The 16,286-nt window shown below is 35.7% G+C and overlaps 3 protein-coding genes across 3 annotated transcripts; all 3 read left to right on the plus strand.

Annotated features, from left to right (window-relative positions):
- Window positions 1-3,674: 3,674 nt before the first annotated feature.
- LOC131018984 (uncharacterized) lies at window positions 3,675-8,155 on the plus strand. Its single transcript, XM_057947669.1, has 2 exons — window positions 3,675-4,600; window positions 5,751-8,155. Exon 2 carries the CDS (start codon window positions 5,762-5,764, stop codon window positions 8,153-8,155), a length of 2,394 nt encoding a protein of 797 aa, XP_057803652.1. The 5' UTR covers window positions 3,675-4,600; window positions 5,751-5,761.
- An 11-nt stretch (window positions 8,156-8,166) lies between these two features.
- On the plus strand, window positions 8,167-9,717 carry LOC131014332 (uncharacterized). The gene is made up of 5 exons (XM_057942264.1): window positions 8,167-8,329; window positions 8,405-8,534; window positions 8,621-8,932; window positions 9,009-9,113; window positions 9,196-9,717. The coding sequence occupies exons 2-5, from the start codon at window positions 8,460-8,462 to the stop codon at window positions 9,598-9,600; spliced, it is 897 nt and encodes a 298-aa protein (XP_057798247.1). The 5' UTR covers window positions 8,167-8,329; window positions 8,405-8,459; the 3' UTR covers window positions 9,601-9,717.
- A 2,079-nt stretch (window positions 9,718-11,796) lies between these two features.
- On the plus strand, window positions 11,797-16,277 carry LOC131018985 (uncharacterized). Its single transcript, XM_057947670.1, has 3 exons — window positions 11,797-12,565; window positions 12,651-12,722; window positions 13,873-16,277. The coding sequence occupies exon 3, from the start codon at window positions 13,884-13,886 to the stop codon at window positions 16,275-16,277; it is 2,394 nt and encodes a 797-aa protein (XP_057803653.1). The 5' UTR covers window positions 11,797-12,565; window positions 12,651-12,722; window positions 13,873-13,883.
- Window positions 16,278-16,286: the final 9 nt, after the last annotated feature.

The raw sequence follows: 16,286 nt of genomic DNA on the forward strand, positions 1-16,286 counted from the left end.
AAGCAAATACGTGAATATAATTCAATGGTGTGTGAATATTTGGGCGTAGCATAGTATACAAATGTATCATAATACGAATATTACAATGGATGCAAATATTTTAGTGTGTACGCATGAATAACATTCAAACCAACGTGAATATGAAGACACATTAATTATAACAGTTTCATGTTTATATTTTCTATCACGACCTGTGTAAGAATTTCCATGAGGTATAATGCAGATTTCATAAAATTATTGAAATGTACAAATTAATTGTTCATCTCAAGTTATGAGCAAAATTGTGAATAACTAAAGGATGTCCGTAATCTGGTCATAAATACATGGTTAAACGATGAGAATAACTATGTAATTATGCATGAATCGTTATCACATATTGTACGAATAAACCATATATCACATAAACAGCAACATTCTGATAAATCAGAATGCGAAAAATTAAATGTATGTGAATATTTTAGTGTATATTCATGAATAATATGTGTGATATGTTGAGAAATTTCTTGCTGTTAAAAATATAATATCATACGTTCATTCTCCATCGGCAATAATGAGAAATTTGATAAAATTCTTGTGCAGATCGATAGTTTTTTTAATGGTTAATTCTTTGTTTGACTCTGAGATTATGAAAGCTATAGAAATAATAGGATTTGCGTGAAGATAGTGGTATCAAATCTTTAACTAATTTGAGATACACAATCCCTTTAATTATGGAAATAATAATTACATAAAAAATGAAATTACCTTTGTATCCTATTGATATAAAAAACGAAAATTATAGGCATAGATTCAGATTGAAATCTGACCATCTATTTCTAAAGATCTTGTGGTTTATAATGGTTCTTAGTTTATATCTTAAATTTGGTTCTTATTTTAGCCTAACCCTATATATATATATATAGGGGCGCGCTCCAGTGAGACCCCATAATTTTCGTGAAACACTAGGACAATGAATAAGACATATAATACTAATAAACAAAACGTATATCTAATGAACAAGATGTATATACTGATGAAAAATAAAATTTAAAAAATTCGTAATGAATAAGACATATATACTGATGAACAGGGCCGTATATACTGATGAACAATGCAGTATATGCTGATGAATAACAAAATTTAAAATATTCTGCTCCCTCCAAGATTCGAACCCTGTGAAAAAAAATCACCCTCCAGATACAATATCAGCCATAGGATTGATAAAATAAACGCACCAGATCGTGCCCTAGATCTCACTAAAATTAGGGGGTCTCATTGGAGCGCCCCCCTATATATATATATATATATATATATATATATATATATATATATATATATATATCCTGCATCTATTTTCCAGTCATAAAAAATATGATGTGGCTCGCTGGATGCCACAATGTAATTTTTTTTAAATGCAATGGCAAAAACGATGTCGCTTTGTACCATATCATTTAAAAAAAATCCACTCTGAAATTTAAAATTCACTCTTATCGTGTTTGAAATTCACGCTAATAACCTAGAATTAGGGATAAACACGATAGAATATGGTACGAAACAAAGTCGTTTTTTCATTGTCATTTTGAAAAAAATAGAATATAAATTACATTAGGGCATCCGGCGAGCAACATCACGTTTTTTGTAATCGAAAAATAGATGCGGGATATATTTGATAAAAATCTGATAGTTTGAGGGTTTAGAGAACATTTCAAAAATTTCAAGGTATTTTTGATAAAGTGGGTATAATTCAGGGATTTTCATGATATTTACCCTTAAAATAATATAATACCCAATTACCCATTTCATCACCGTCATCCCTCCCGCGGTCTGCCGTTCTTCTTCCACCGACCATAAATAGGGGCATTTTGAGTTTCAACATTATATGAAATCATAATTTCTATGAGTGGTAGTCCAAAGTGGAAGAATTAGAAGAAAATTTTATTATATGATTATGATAATACTATGAGCTTATTCAGAGGATAACATTAAAACTCGTATTGATCTCGAACAAGTAAATATTGGCGTAGGAATATACTAATTATAAACTTTTGTGTTGTTTTTTCAACTGATAAGACTTGATCAACCATCAAATATATCAGCTAACTTCAGGTGACTCAGATCAGCATACGATGAGTGAGTTAATTAACTTTGTTCAAGTTGGTAGTCTTATTAGATGAGAGAATAATTTATCTTCACATTTTCTGAATGAGAAATGGTCTTTAAACACTCTTCAAACTCTAGATATTAATTTGTGAGCTGGACAAGATACATTCTTTGTATAATTTTGTTCCTTAAATAAAGAAATTGTCTTGCATAAGAGATCAAGTCCCATAAGAAAATTGTCTATATTATACATTTCAACGTTACACTCATGAAGGCACTCATACTTTATGACATAAAATTTCAACTTAATTTACAAGTATATATATACTAACAAGGGTGAAAGAGGAGACTGAAACTAGGGTGAAAGAGGAGGATGATGCGGCCATACATGATTGCATTTGTGCTATAAATCAAGAGTGATTGAGTGTCAAAAGTGGTGAAATGGTAGTGCCTATAGAGGTGAAAGAAAAGAGAGTGATCAAAGAAAATATGAGGGTGTCGGTGCCATGGAGGTTTTAAGAGTGAAAGAGAAGAGAGTGTAAGTGTTGTGAGCCTTTTTTTTTTTTTTTTAATAATTATTACATTAAATTTTTAATTAGGATATGACATGTAATTAAGTTAAATAATAAATGATGATATGTATTATGTTGGTCTAAGAGTAAGTGGTTAATATCTGAAGTCAAAAGTTTCAGGTTTGAGTCCAGTATAATACTTACTCCCTCCGTCCACGAAAAAACTTTCTATCTTTCCTTTTTAGGACGTCCACAAAAGAACTTCCTACCTACTTTTGGACTATACCCCACCACTTATAATCCTCTTACTTTTCACTTTTCACAACTCCAAATATTAATTATAACACTTTTTCACCACTCTCAATACACCCAACTACCTTTTATCCACTCTCAATACACTCAACAATATTTTTTCTTAAAACCCGTGTCACTCCCTCCTAAGAAGTTCTTTCATGGACGGAGGGAGTATATAATTTTAAAATTTAATTGTTAATTTATATAAAAATTATAACAGTAAATGATGATGAAGGTACTGGAAAATTTAAATTATATTAAATCCGATAAATAAGGATCAGATGAAATAAAAAGTTAAAGTATAAGAACTTATTAAAATATAAAAATTGTACAGATATGTAATAAAATAAGGGTCCGTTTGATTTGCAGTTTAGGATTGATTAGGATTAAAATTATCTTGAAAAATTAGTGTGGATTAGTGTGGATTTATACTATTTTATGGGTGTTTGATATCATGGCTACTTAATCCTATATTGTGTTTGATATCCATAGGATTATGTTGGATTATATTATCTAATACCAAAACTATCCTCATATAATTTTAAAAATACCATGTGTGTCCACCATTACTTGGGCATTTGCATCGATATGCGTGAGGAAGGGTAGCAGAATTTTTATCCAACTTCGCAGTATTAAAGTTATCCAAGGGGGGAGGGGTGGATTATTAGTATGGGTTATTCCCACAAAATAGCATGGAGAAGTGGGATTAAATAGGAGTTGATCATTTTTTTTTTGATCGGTCAAAGTCATGTTAGATGTTAGTAACACTACAAGAAACAGCGACTCCAACGACCGAAATTAACGACCGAAAATTTCGGTCGTTAAAAAGGCGGCCGTAACGACCGAAATTTTAATATTAACGACCGTTTTGTTTAATATTTTAAATCTTATTTTTTTTTATTTCCTACGACCGAACGAAACGGTCGTTAACTTATAACGACCGTAACTACGACCGTTTTTACGGTCGTTGGTTTTTTTTTTGAATTTTGATATATTTTTAATGTAACGACCGTTTCTAACGGTCGTTGTATTTTAATTTATTTAAATTTGAGTTCTGATATTTTTAAGTTTTCGGAAATATTTAACGACCGTTTTTTAACGGTCGTTGTATTTTAATTTATTTAAATATATTTAATATTAACGACCGAAATAATTATTTATAACGACCGTGTTTCGGTCGTTGTATACCGAAAATTATTAATATTTTAATTAAAATTAGCAACGACCGAAAAACGGTCGTTAAATTGAAATTCGGTCGTTGAATTCGCGGACTTAACTTAGGTTTTCTAATTTTTCCCCCATTTTCTTCTCCACCCTTTCCTCCTCCGATTCTCCACCTCCTTCCGCCGATTTCGCCGTTCCCGACACCGCCGCCTCCGTCCATCGAACGGCCACCTCCACCGGACGCCGCCGCTGCTGCTCCTCTCCGTCCGACGCGACCGCTGCTGCTTCTCTCCGTCCGACGCGACGCGACCGCTGCTGCTCCTCTCCGTCCGACGCGCCGCCGCCGCCGCTCTCCGTCCGACGCCGCTGCTCTCCGTCGACGTGATACTCTACGGTAAGTTAATTAATTATTCATCCTAACCCTAATTAATTATTTTTTATAGATTTCATCAATTATTAACCCTAACTCTAATTCCCAGCCCCCTGCCCTCACCGGACCGCCCCTGCCCTCGCCGGAAAGCTCCTGCCGTTGCCGGAATAAGAGATTGTAGGTTAGTTCGTGTAACTTATATAATGTAGGCTATTAATTTGAATTTAGGTTAATATTGATATGTTAGTATATATGAATTTAGGTTAATTATATGTGAATTAATGTGAAATTTACATAGAACTTAGTATAAATTATATGTGAATTAATGTAGGCTATGTTTCAAATTTATGTTAATTATATTAGTATGAATTAATGTGAAATTTGGTTGTTGTGTTGTATAGTATATGTGAATTAATGTGAATTTAGTTTGAATGTAATGTGAAATTATATGTTAATTATATATATGTTCATTTGTATTTGATTTGTTTAAAGAACAAGAACTTAGTAAGATAATTTATTTTATAAGATTTATTTAAAGAACTTAGTTAGGTTTATTTGTAAATATTAGATTTATTTAAATAACTTAGTTAGGTTTATATATATTAGATTTAGTTAAAGAACTTAGTTAGGTTAATCTCTATTTAAAGAACTTAGTTAGGTTCATTTCTATTTAAAGAACTTAGTTAGGTTCATTTCTATTTAAAGAACTTAGGAAGCTTAATTTCTATTTAAAGAACTTATAATGTTTAAATTTATTTAATTCGCTTTATCGCCGGTGGGGGAGAGGCGAAATATATGATTTAGCATGATTAATTGCGTTGAGCATGTTTTAATTATAATTAAGCATGATAGTTTCGCCGGTGGGGGAGAGGCGATTAAGTATGATTGTGATTAATTGGAGTTTGGGCCGCCGGTGGGGGAGAGGCGGAGGCGGTAGCAATGACTACCGCCTTGGTTTTGTTGTTGTGTTGAAATTTCAATCTTCAATCATCCTTCTTGAAATCCTAATCGTAATCTTCGGTCATCCTTCTATAATCCTAATCTCCGACCTTATTTGAGTTCTTAATTCCTAATCCAAATCTTAATCTCCTTTCTTAATCATACTCTTAATTTTAATTCCAAATACTAATCTTAATCTCCTTTCATAATCCTAATCTTAATCTTAATTCCTAATCCAAATATTAATCTCATTTCATAATCTTAATCTTAATTCCTAATCCTTATCTTAATCTTAATCTTAATTTCTAATCTTAATTTCCACTCTTATTCATCATCTTAATTTTATATCTAATGTGTGAACTAATTAAAACATTAATAATATATGAATGCAGGAAATATAAACATGAGTTTAGATAGAGGGTGGATGTATAGGCGATATGCTCAAGGTAGTCTAACAGGAGAGTTCATGGATGGATTGGAAGTATTTATCCATTATGCACTTTCTCGACCGGACTTAATGATTGGAAATAAGATCAAATGCCCATGCACGAAATGTAAGAACAAAAAATTTGATACTCCAATGACTGTTAGGGTTCACTTGGCAAAGAATGGTTTTATCCCTAGATACCATATATGGACGATGCATGGTGAAGCGTTAGTGCAAGTCCCTGATGTTGCTAGGCGTATTGTAACCATTGAGGAAGATAGAGAAGTTAATCGTTATGAGACGATGGTGATGGATGTAGCGACAGCTCAATTTCACAATGTCGATGATCTAATTGAAGAATCTCCAAACCCAACAGCCCAACATTTGTATGATATGTTAAAGGCGGCTGATAGAGAGTTGTGGCCTGGCTGTAAAACCCATACCCAATTATCTCTTGTAGCTCGATTGATGAGTTTAAAATCTGATAATAATATGTCTGAGCGATGTTTTGATCAGATTTTGGAGTTGATTAAAGAAATAGTTCCCGATAATAATTTGGTGACTGGAGATTTCTACAGTGCAAAGAAATTGCTTCGTGGGATGGGTTTGCCAGTTGAGAAGATTGATTGTTGTCGTAATAATTGTATGCTTTTTTGGGGGGATGATGAAAGCTTGAACGAGTGTAAGTTTTGCGATGCAAACCGTTACAAAGAATCTTCTGGTCCCAGTGGTAGTCGTCAACGACGCCTAGTTGCAGTAAGTCAGATGCATTACTTTCCCATCACTCCAAGATTGCAAAGGTTATATGCATCTAAAGCAACAGCAGCTGATATGCGATGGCATGCTACATCAGTTAATGATGGTGTGATGAGACACCCTGCAGACTCACCTGCATGGAAACATTTTGACAACACATTTCCTGATTTTGCGGCTGAGGTCAGAAATGTGAGATTGGGGCTTTGTACTGACGGATTCTCGCCATTCAACAATTTTGGAAAGCAATATTCCTCATGGCCAATCCTACTTACTCCATACAATCTTCCTCCTTGGATGTGCATGAGAGAACAACACATATTTCTCACTGCTGTCGTCCCTGGGCCACACAATCCAAAGGATATGATTGATGTTTTTCTTCAACCGTTGATTGCTGAGTTATCTCATCTTTGGGAAGTGGGTGTCCAAGCGTATGACATATCATTGAAGAATAATTTCCAAATGCGTGCTGCACTTTTGTGGACAATTAGTGACTTTCCCGCTTATTCTATGCTTTCTGGTTGGAGTACAGCTGGTAGATTGGCATGTCCACGTTGTTGTGATGATACAGATTCTTTTCGATTACCTTTGAGTGGTAAACAATCCTGGTTTGACTGTCATAGGAGGTTCTTACCCACTGATCATCCTTTTCGACGCAACAAATATGCGTTTATAAAAAATGCTCAAGTAAGAAAAGGTCCTCCACAAACAAAAAATGGGTACCAGTTGTTGGCTGAGATTGAGGGATTGGGGATTAAAAAAGTAACAGAATTGACAGTTGAAGAGACTCGATTACGGATATCTAAACGACAAAGAACTTATGAATCAGGTTGGAGGAAAAAAAGTATATTCTGGGATTTGCCATATTGGAGTTCGTTGCTTATACGTCATAATCTTGATGTTATGCATATAGAAAAGAACGTCTTTGATAATTTGTTCAACACCATTATGAACACTAAAGGCAAAACAAAGGATACGGCCAAATCTCGCGAAGAATTGAATAGGTTTTGTCGCAGACCTGAGTTAGAAGCCAATGAACAAACAGGAAAGTACCCTAAAGCATGTTATATGCTTGATAATGATGAGAAAAGAATCTTACTTAAGTGGATTGAAGGGCTTAGATTTCCTGATGGCTATGTATCCTCGTTGGGTAGATGTGTCAACTTGAGTACACTTCAAATGTTTGGTATGAAGAGTCACGATTGTCACGTGATGATGCAACGAGTATTGCCGGTCGCACTAAAAGATCTTCTACCATTCAATGTGTGGAAAACAATTACAGATCTTTGTCTCTTTTTCAAAGATTTGACTTCACCAAACATTCAAGTTGACAATCTTCTTCAGATGCAAAAAAATATTCCTGTCATTCTCTGTAAGTTGGAAAGAATCTTCCCTCCTAGTTTCTTCGACTCTATGGAGCATCTTCCAATACACTTGGCCGATGAGGCTATGATGGCAGGCCCTGTACAGTATAGATGGATGTATCCATTTGAGAGGTACTTGGGAAAGTTGAAGAAAACAGTTAAAAACAAAGCCAAAGTTGAAGGATCAATTACAAATGCTTATCTTGTGGAAGAGGCTACAGCATTCTGTTGTTATTACTCAATCCGGGTCTAATCCATCCGGTTCTACTCCATCTGGTTCGGGTCCATCCGGTTCTACTCCATCTGGTTCGGGTCCATCCGGTTCTGGTCCTATTTTCGATAATAGGCCGCCAGTGGATGAAAACCCTAATGTGGAGGAGGAACGTGTTGCTAGTGATGGGCGGACATGGGTTTATTTCACTCGTAGGTACGTTTCACAATGTATCAGTTAACTTCAAATTGTTTTGTACATTAATTCTAAATTTAATTTCAACACTTTAAGTATTCTGAGGCCGACTGGAGCTATTCGGGCTAGGGCGACTGATAGCTTTCAAGGTATGCCACATGAAAGTGGCACCAATTGGAAGAATTTGACTGAGGGGATGAGGGATTTTTATTTTGATGAGTTTGAGGTACGATCATCTCATATACAATTTTTATATTCTAAACAAACAATCACAATACTAATTTTTTTCTTATTTGCAATATCTTTAAATAGAAAGCATTTTGTTGGGATAAAACGCAACATACCAGGCATGTTATTAAGAAAGCGTGGGTTAAGTCAGCTCGAGTGGCGTACAAGGATTACATCAGCAATTGCAAGAAGGTCCTGTTGATACATAAGAAGAAGATTGAATATCTTCAGCCTAACATTGAGGCAGCTTGGAGGGCTTATTGGGCTTTGCCTGCTACTCAGGCAAGGTCTGCTCAGGCGTCCAGGAATCGCCGCTCAGAGCCAGGCGGTCCGGGTACAGGGATGGCTATCCATCATGGAGGGTCGCGCAGTGCTTTAGATCATGCTGAGCATCTGGTAACTTTACAACGTTTTATTTAAAATTTTTATGCATTACTAAATTGTTACTTATATTTTTAATGTGTTTTGTCAGGCTCGGGAGAGCAATATTTCTTTTGACGAGGCTACTTGGGCGACTTTTCGACGGATGCATTATAAGAATGGACAGTATACCGCTGGACGACCTGCGCAGCACGGGGTATGACGTTAATTTAGTATGTTTAAATTCCTTTGTTCGAATAAATTATTTTACAACTATTCTAACTATTTTTGTATTGTAGTTGGAGGTCGAGAGGCGATTGGCAGAGCTTCGCCAAACACAGGAAGACGTCACGCCCGTAGATGTAGAGCGCATCTTCCGAGAGGTCGTCGCTCCTGATTCGAGGGGGCGCATCATGGGATTAGGCATGATGATGTCTAGGGCGATTACTGAGAGCGGCGATTCGTCGAGCACGCACTCCACTAGCACCTCCCAGTTTCCTTTCCCTGTTGCCTCGAGAGATGAGCTCATTACATTGAGGGAGGAGCTGAGCTCCACACAGAGGGAGCTAGAGGTCAGGAGAGCGAGCGAGGAGGCTCAGAGCAAGGCTATACAGGAGATGCAAGCCCAGATCGCCCTCCTCATGCGAGGATATCATGCACAGTCCCCCTCCGACGCCTCTGATGGGACCCACCCGGACCTCTGATTATATTATTTACTATCGTTTGTTTGATACTATACTTTGAATACTGAATTTCTAAACTTGTTGACATATTTTATGATTTGCTACTTTGTTATATTTGATGTCTTTCTACTTTGCTCATCTTCATGATTTTGAATAATTTATAGATTGCTATATAATTGAAAACAGGAATACAAAACAAAAAAACAAAAAAACGACCGAAATTTTAAAAAAAAACGGTCGTTAAGAAATGACGGAAAAAACAGGAAAAACGACCTATAACGACCGAAATTTCGGTCTTTAAACAACGACCGAGTTAAAAACGGTCGTTAATTCTTTCGGAAGAGCAACGACCGTTGTAATAACGGTCGTTGTTTAACGACCGAAAATCAGGGCTTCGCGACCGTAATTCGGTCGCTAATCCCTGATTTTCGTCGTCCCTGGGAGCTTGGCTACGGTTTTAAAGACCGAATAAACGGTCGTTATAATTAAATTTCGGTCGTTGAATTTCAACGACCGAAAAAAAACGGTCGTTGAAGAGCACACGACGAACAAAATGGCGACCACAGTTTTCGGTCGTTGTTTCGGTCGTTAGGTCTGTAACGACCGTTTTTTCGACTTTAACGACCGAAAATTCGGTCGTTAGAGCCGCGTTTTCTTGTAATTAACTTTGTTCAAGTTGGTAGTCTTATTAGATGAGAGAATAATTTATCTTCACATTTTCTGAATGAGAAATGGTCTTTAAACACTCTTCAAACTCTAGATATTAATTTGTGAGCTGGACAAGATACATTCTTTGTATAATTTTGTTCCTTAAATAAAGAAATTGTCTTGCATAAGAGATCAAGTCCCATAAGAAAATTGTCTATATTATACATTTCAACGTTACACTCATGAAGGCACTCATACTTTATGACATAAAATTTCAACTTAATTTACAAGTATATATATACTAACAAGGGTGAAAGAGGAGACTGAAACTAGGGTGAAAGAGGAGGATGATGCGGCCATACATGATTGCATTTGTGCTATAAATCAAGAGTGATTGAGTGTCAAAAGTGGTGAAATGGTAGTGCCTATAGAGGTGAAAGAAAAGAGAGTGATCAAAGAAAATATGAGGGTGTCGGTGCCATGGAGGTTTTAAGAGTGAAAGAGAAGAGAGTGTAAGTGTTGTGAGCCTTTTTTTTTTTTTTTTAATAATTATTACATTAAATTTTTAATTAGGATATGACATGTAATTAAGTTAAATAATAAATGATGATATGTATTATGTTGGTCTAAGAGTAAGTGGTTAATATCTGAAGTCAAAAGTTTCAGGTTTGAGTCCAGTATAATACTTACTCCCTCCGTCCACGAAAAAACTTTCTATCTTTCCTTTTTAGGACGTCCACAAAAGAACTTCCTACCTACTTTTGGACTATACCCCACCACTTATAATCCTCTTACTTTTCACTTTTCACAACTCCAAATATTAATTATAACACTTTTTCACCACTCTCAATACACCCAACTACCTTTTATCCACTCTCAATACACTCAACAATATTTTTTCTTAAAACCCGTGTCACTCCCTCCTAAGAAGTTCTTTCATGGACGGAGGGAGTATATAATTTTAAAATTTAATTGTTAATTTATATAAAAATTATAACAGTAAATGATGATGAAGGTACTGGAAAATTTAAATTATATTAAATCCGATAAATAAGGATCAGATGAAATAAAAAGTTAAAGTATAAGAACTTATTAAAATATAAAAATTGTACAGATATGTAATAAAATAAGGGTCCGTTTGATTTGCAGTTTAGGATTGATTAGGATTAAAATTATCTTGAAAAATTAGTGTGGATTAGTGTGGATTTATACTATTTTATGGGTGTTTGATATCATGGCTACTTAATCCTATATTGTGTTTGATATCCATAGGATTATGTTGGATTATATTATCTAATACCAAAACTATCCTCATATAATTTTAAAAATACCATGTGTGTCCACCATTACTTGGGCATTTGCATCGATATGCGTGAGGAAGGGTAGCAGAATTTTTATCCAACTTCGCAGTATTAAAGTTATCCAAGGGGGGAGGGGTGGATTATTAGTATGGGTTATTCCCACAAAATAGCATGGAGAAGTGGGATTAAATAGGAGTTGATCATTTTTTTTTTGATCGGTCAAAGTCATGTTAGATGTTAGTAACACTACAAGAAACAGCGACTCCAACGACCGAAATTAACGACCGAAAATTTCGGTCGTTAAAAAGGCGGCCGTAACGACCGAAATTTTAATATTAACGACCGTTTTGTTTAATATTTTAAATCTTATTTTTTTTTATTTCCTACGACCGAACGAAACGGTCGTTAACTTATAACGACCGTAACTACGACCGTTTTTACGGTCGTTGGTTTTTTTTTTGAATTTTGATATATTTTTAATGTAACGACCGTTTCTAACGGTCGTTGTATTTTAATTTATTTAAATTTGAGTTCTGATATTTTTAAGTTTTCGGAAATATTTAACGACCGTTTTTTAACGGTCGTTGTATTTTAATTTATTTAAATATATTTAATATTAACGACCGAAATAATTATTTATAACGACCGTGTTTCGGTCGTTGTATACCGAAAATTATTAATATTTTAATTAAAATTAGCAACGACCGAAAAACGGTCGTTAAATTGAAATTCGGTCGTTGAATTCGCGGACTTAACTTAGGTTTTCTAATTTTTCCCCCATTTTCTTCTCCACCCTTTCCTCCTCCGATTCTCCACCTCCTTCCGCCGATTTCGCCGTTCCCGACACCGCCGCCTCCGTCCATCGAACGGCCACCTCCACCGGACGCCGCCGCTGCTGCTCCTCTCCGTCCGACGCGACCGCTGCTGCTTCTCTCCGTCCGACGCGACGCGACCGCTGCTGCTCCTCTCCGTCCGACGCGCCGCCGCCGCCGCTCTCCGTCCGACGCCGCTGCTCTCCGTCGACGTGATACTCTACGGTAAGTTAATTAATTATTCATCCTAACCCTAATTAATTATTTTTTATAGATTTCATCAATTATTAACCCTAACTCTAATTCCCAGCCCCCTGCCCTCGCCGGACCGCCCCTGCCCTCGCCGGAAAGCTCCTGCCGTTGCCGGAATAAGAGATTGTAGGTTAGTTCGTGTAACTTATATAATGTAGGCTATTAATTTGAATTTAGGTTAATATTGATATGTTAGTATATATGAATTTAGGTTAATTATATGTGAATTAATGTGAAATTTACATAGAACTTAGTATAAATTATATGTGAATTAATGTAGGCTATGTTTCAAATTTATGTTAATTATATTAGTATGAATTAATGTGAAATTTGGTTGTTGTGTTGTATAGTATATGTGAATTAATGTGAATTTAGTTTGAATGTAATGTGAAATTATATGTTAATTATATATATGTTCATTTGTATTTGATTTGTTTAAAGAACAAGAACTTAGTAAGATAATTTATTTTATAAGATTTATTTAAAGAACTTAGTTAGGTTTATTTGTAAATATTAGATTTATTTAAATAACTTAGTTAGGTTTATATATATTAGATTTAGTTAAAGAACTTAGTTAGGTTAATCTCTATTTAAAGAACTTAGTTAGGTTCATTTCTATTTAAAGAACTTAGTTAGGTTCATTTCTATTTAAAGAACTTAGGAAGCTTAATTTCTATTTAAAGAACTTATAATGTTTAAATTTATTTAATTCGCTTTATCGCCGGTGGGGGAGAGGCGAAATATATGATTTAGCATGATTAATTGCGTTGAGCATGTTTTAATTATAATTAAGCATGATAGTTTCGCCGGTGGGGGAGAGGCGATTAAGTATGATTGTGATTAATTGGAGTTTGGGCCGCCGGTGGGGGAGAGGCGGAGGCGGTAGCAATGACTACCGCCTTGGTTTTGTTGTTGTGTTGAAATTTCAATCTTCAATCATCCTTCTTGAAATCCTAATCGTAATCTTCGGTCATCCTTCTATAATCCTAATCTCCGACCTTATTTGAGTTCTTAATTCCTAATCCAAATCTTAATCTCCTTTCTTAATCATACTCTTAATTTTAATTCCAAATACTAATCTTAATCTCCTTTCATAATCCTAATCTTAATCTTAATTCCTAATCCAAATATTAATCTCATTTCATAATCTTAATCTTAATTCCTAATCCTTATCTTAATCTTAATCTTAATTTCTAATCTTAATTTCCACTCTTATTCATCATCTTAATTTTATATCTAATGTGTGAACTAATTAAAACATTAATAATATATGAATGCAGGAAATATAAACATGAGTTTAGATAGAGGGTGGATGTATAGGCGATATGCTCAAGGTAGTCTAACAGGAGAGTTCATGGATGGATTGGAAGTATTTATCCATTATGCACTTTCTCGACCGGACTTAATGATTGGAAATAAGATCAAATGCCCATGCACGAAATGTAAGAACAAAAAATTTGATACTCCAATGACTGTTAGGGTTCACTTGGCAAAGAATGGTTTTATCCCTAGATACCATATATGGACGATGCATGGTGAAGCGTTAGTGCAAGTCCCTGATGTTGCTAGGCGTATTGTAACCATTGAGGAAGATAGAGAAGTTAATCGTTATGAGACGATGGTGATGGATGTAGCGACAGCTCAATTTCACAATGTCGATGATCTAATTGAAGAATCTCCAAACCCAACAGCCCAACATTTGTATGATATGTTAAAGGCGGCTGATAGAGAGTTGTGGCCTGGCTGTAAAACCCATACCCAATTATCTCTTGTAGCTCGATTGATGAGTTTAAAATCTGATAATAATATGTCTGAGCGATGTTTTGATCAGATTTTGGAGTTGATTAAAGAAATAGTTCCCGATAATAATTTGGTGACTGGAGATTTCTACAGTGCAAAGAAATTGCTTCGTGGGATGGGTTTGCCAGTTGAGAAGATTGATTGTTGTCGTAATAATTGTATGCTTTTTTGGGGGGATGATGAAAGCTTGAACGAGTGTAAGTTTTGCGATGCAAACCGTTACAAAGAATCTTCTGGTCCCAGTGGTAGTCGTCAACGACGCCTAGTTGCAGTAAGTCAGATGCATTACTTTCCCATCACTCCAAGATTGCAAAGGTTATATGCATCTAAAGCAACAGCAGCTGATATGCGATGGCATGCTACATCAGTTAATGATGGTGTGATGAGACACCCTGCAGACTCACCTGCATGGAAACATTTTGACAACACATTTCCTGATTTTGCGGCTGAGGTCAGAAATGTGAGATTGGGGCTTTGTACTGACGGATTCTCGCCATTCAACAATTTTGGAAAGCAATATTCCTCATGGCCAATCCTACTTACTCCATACAATCTTCCTCCTTGGATGTGCATGAGAGAACAACACATATTTCTCACTGCTGTCGTCCCTGGGCCACACAATCCAAAGGATATGATTGATGTTTTTCTTCAACCGTTGATTGCTGAGTTATCTCATCTTTGGGAAGTGGGTGTCCAAGCGTATGACATATCATTGAAGAATAATTTCCAAATGCGTGCTGCACTTTTGTGGACAATTAGTGACTTTCCCGCTTATTCTATGCTTTCTGGTTGGAGTACAGCTGGTAGATTGGCATGTCCACGTTGTTGTGATGATACAGATTCTTTTCGATTACCTTTGAGTGGTAAACAATCCTGGTTTGACTGTCATAGGAGGTTCTTACCCACTGATCATCCTTTTCGACGCAACAAATATGCGTTTATAAAAAATGCTCAAGTAAGAAAAGGTCCTCCACAAACAAAAAATGGGTACCAGTTGTTGGCTGAGATTGAGGGATTGGGGATTAAAAAAGTAACAGAATTGACAGTTGAAGAGACTCGATTACGGATATCTAAACGACAAAGAACTTATGAATCAGGTTGGAGGAAAAAAAGTATATTCTGGGATTTGCCATATTGGAGTTCGTTGCTTATACGTCATAATCTTGATGTTATGCATATAGAAAAGAACGTCTTTGATAATTTGTTCAACACCATTATGAACACTAAAGGCAAAACAAAGGATACGGCCAAATCTCGCGAAGAATTGAATAGGTTTTGTCGCAGACCTGAGTTAGAAGCCAATGAACAAACAGGAAAGTACCCTAAAGCATGTTATATGCTTGATAATGATGAGAAAAGAATCTTACTTAAGTGGATTGAAGGGCTTAGATTTCCTGATGGCTATGTATCCTCGTTGGGTAGATGTGTCAACTTGAGTACACTTCAAATGTTTGGTATGAAGAGTCACGATTGTCACGTGATGATGCAACGAGTATTGCCGGTCGCACTAAAAGATCTTCTACCATTCAATGTGTGGAAAACAATTACAGATCTTTGTCTCTTTTTCAAAGATTTGACTTCACCAAACATTCAAGTTGACAATCTTCTTCAGATGCAAAAAAATATTCCTGTCATTCTCTGTAAGTTGGAAAGAATCTTCCCTCCTAGTTTCTTCGACTCTATGGAGCATCTTCCAATACACTTGGCCGATGAGGCTATGATGGCAGGCCCTGTACAGTATAGATGGATGTATCCATTTGAGAGGTACTTGGGAAAGTTGAAGAAAACAGTTAAAAACAAAGCCAAAGTTGAAGGATCAATTACAAATGCTTATCTTGTGGAAGAGGCTACAGCATTCTGTTGTTATTACTCAATCCGGGTCTAATCCATCCGG

Source organism: Salvia miltiorrhiza, chromosome 3, assembly GCF_028751815.1.
Source record: "Salvia miltiorrhiza cultivar Shanhuang (shh) chromosome 3, IMPLAD_Smil_shh, whole genome shotgun sequence".
Classification (NCBI taxonomy): Eukaryota; Viridiplantae; Streptophyta; class Magnoliopsida; order Lamiales; family Lamiaceae; genus Salvia; species Salvia miltiorrhiza.

What these genes read in the sequence shown, in the direction of transcription:
- LOC131018984 (XM_057947669.1), top strand. Translation starts at nt 5,762, where the DNA reads ATGAGTTTAGATAGAGGGTGGATGTATAGGCGATATGCTCAAGGTAGT.
- LOC131014332 (XM_057942264.1), top strand. Translation starts at nt 8,460, where the DNA reads ATGCCACATGAAAGTGGCACCAATTGGAAGAATTTGACTGAGGGGATG. An exon ending in TAGATCATGCTGAGCATCTG is followed by an intron (nt 8,933 to 9,008) that starts GTAACTTTACAA and finishes GTGTTTTGTCAG; the next exon opens with GCTCGGGAGAGCAATATTTC. An exon ending in GACGACCTGCGCAGCACGGG is followed by an intron (nt 9,114 to 9,195) that starts GTATGACGTTAA and finishes TTTGTATTGTAG; the next exon opens with TTGGAGGTCGAGAGGCGATT.
- LOC131018985 (XM_057947670.1), top strand. Translation starts at nt 13,884, where the DNA reads ATGAGTTTAGATAGAGGGTGGATGTATAGGCGATATGCTCAAGGTAGT.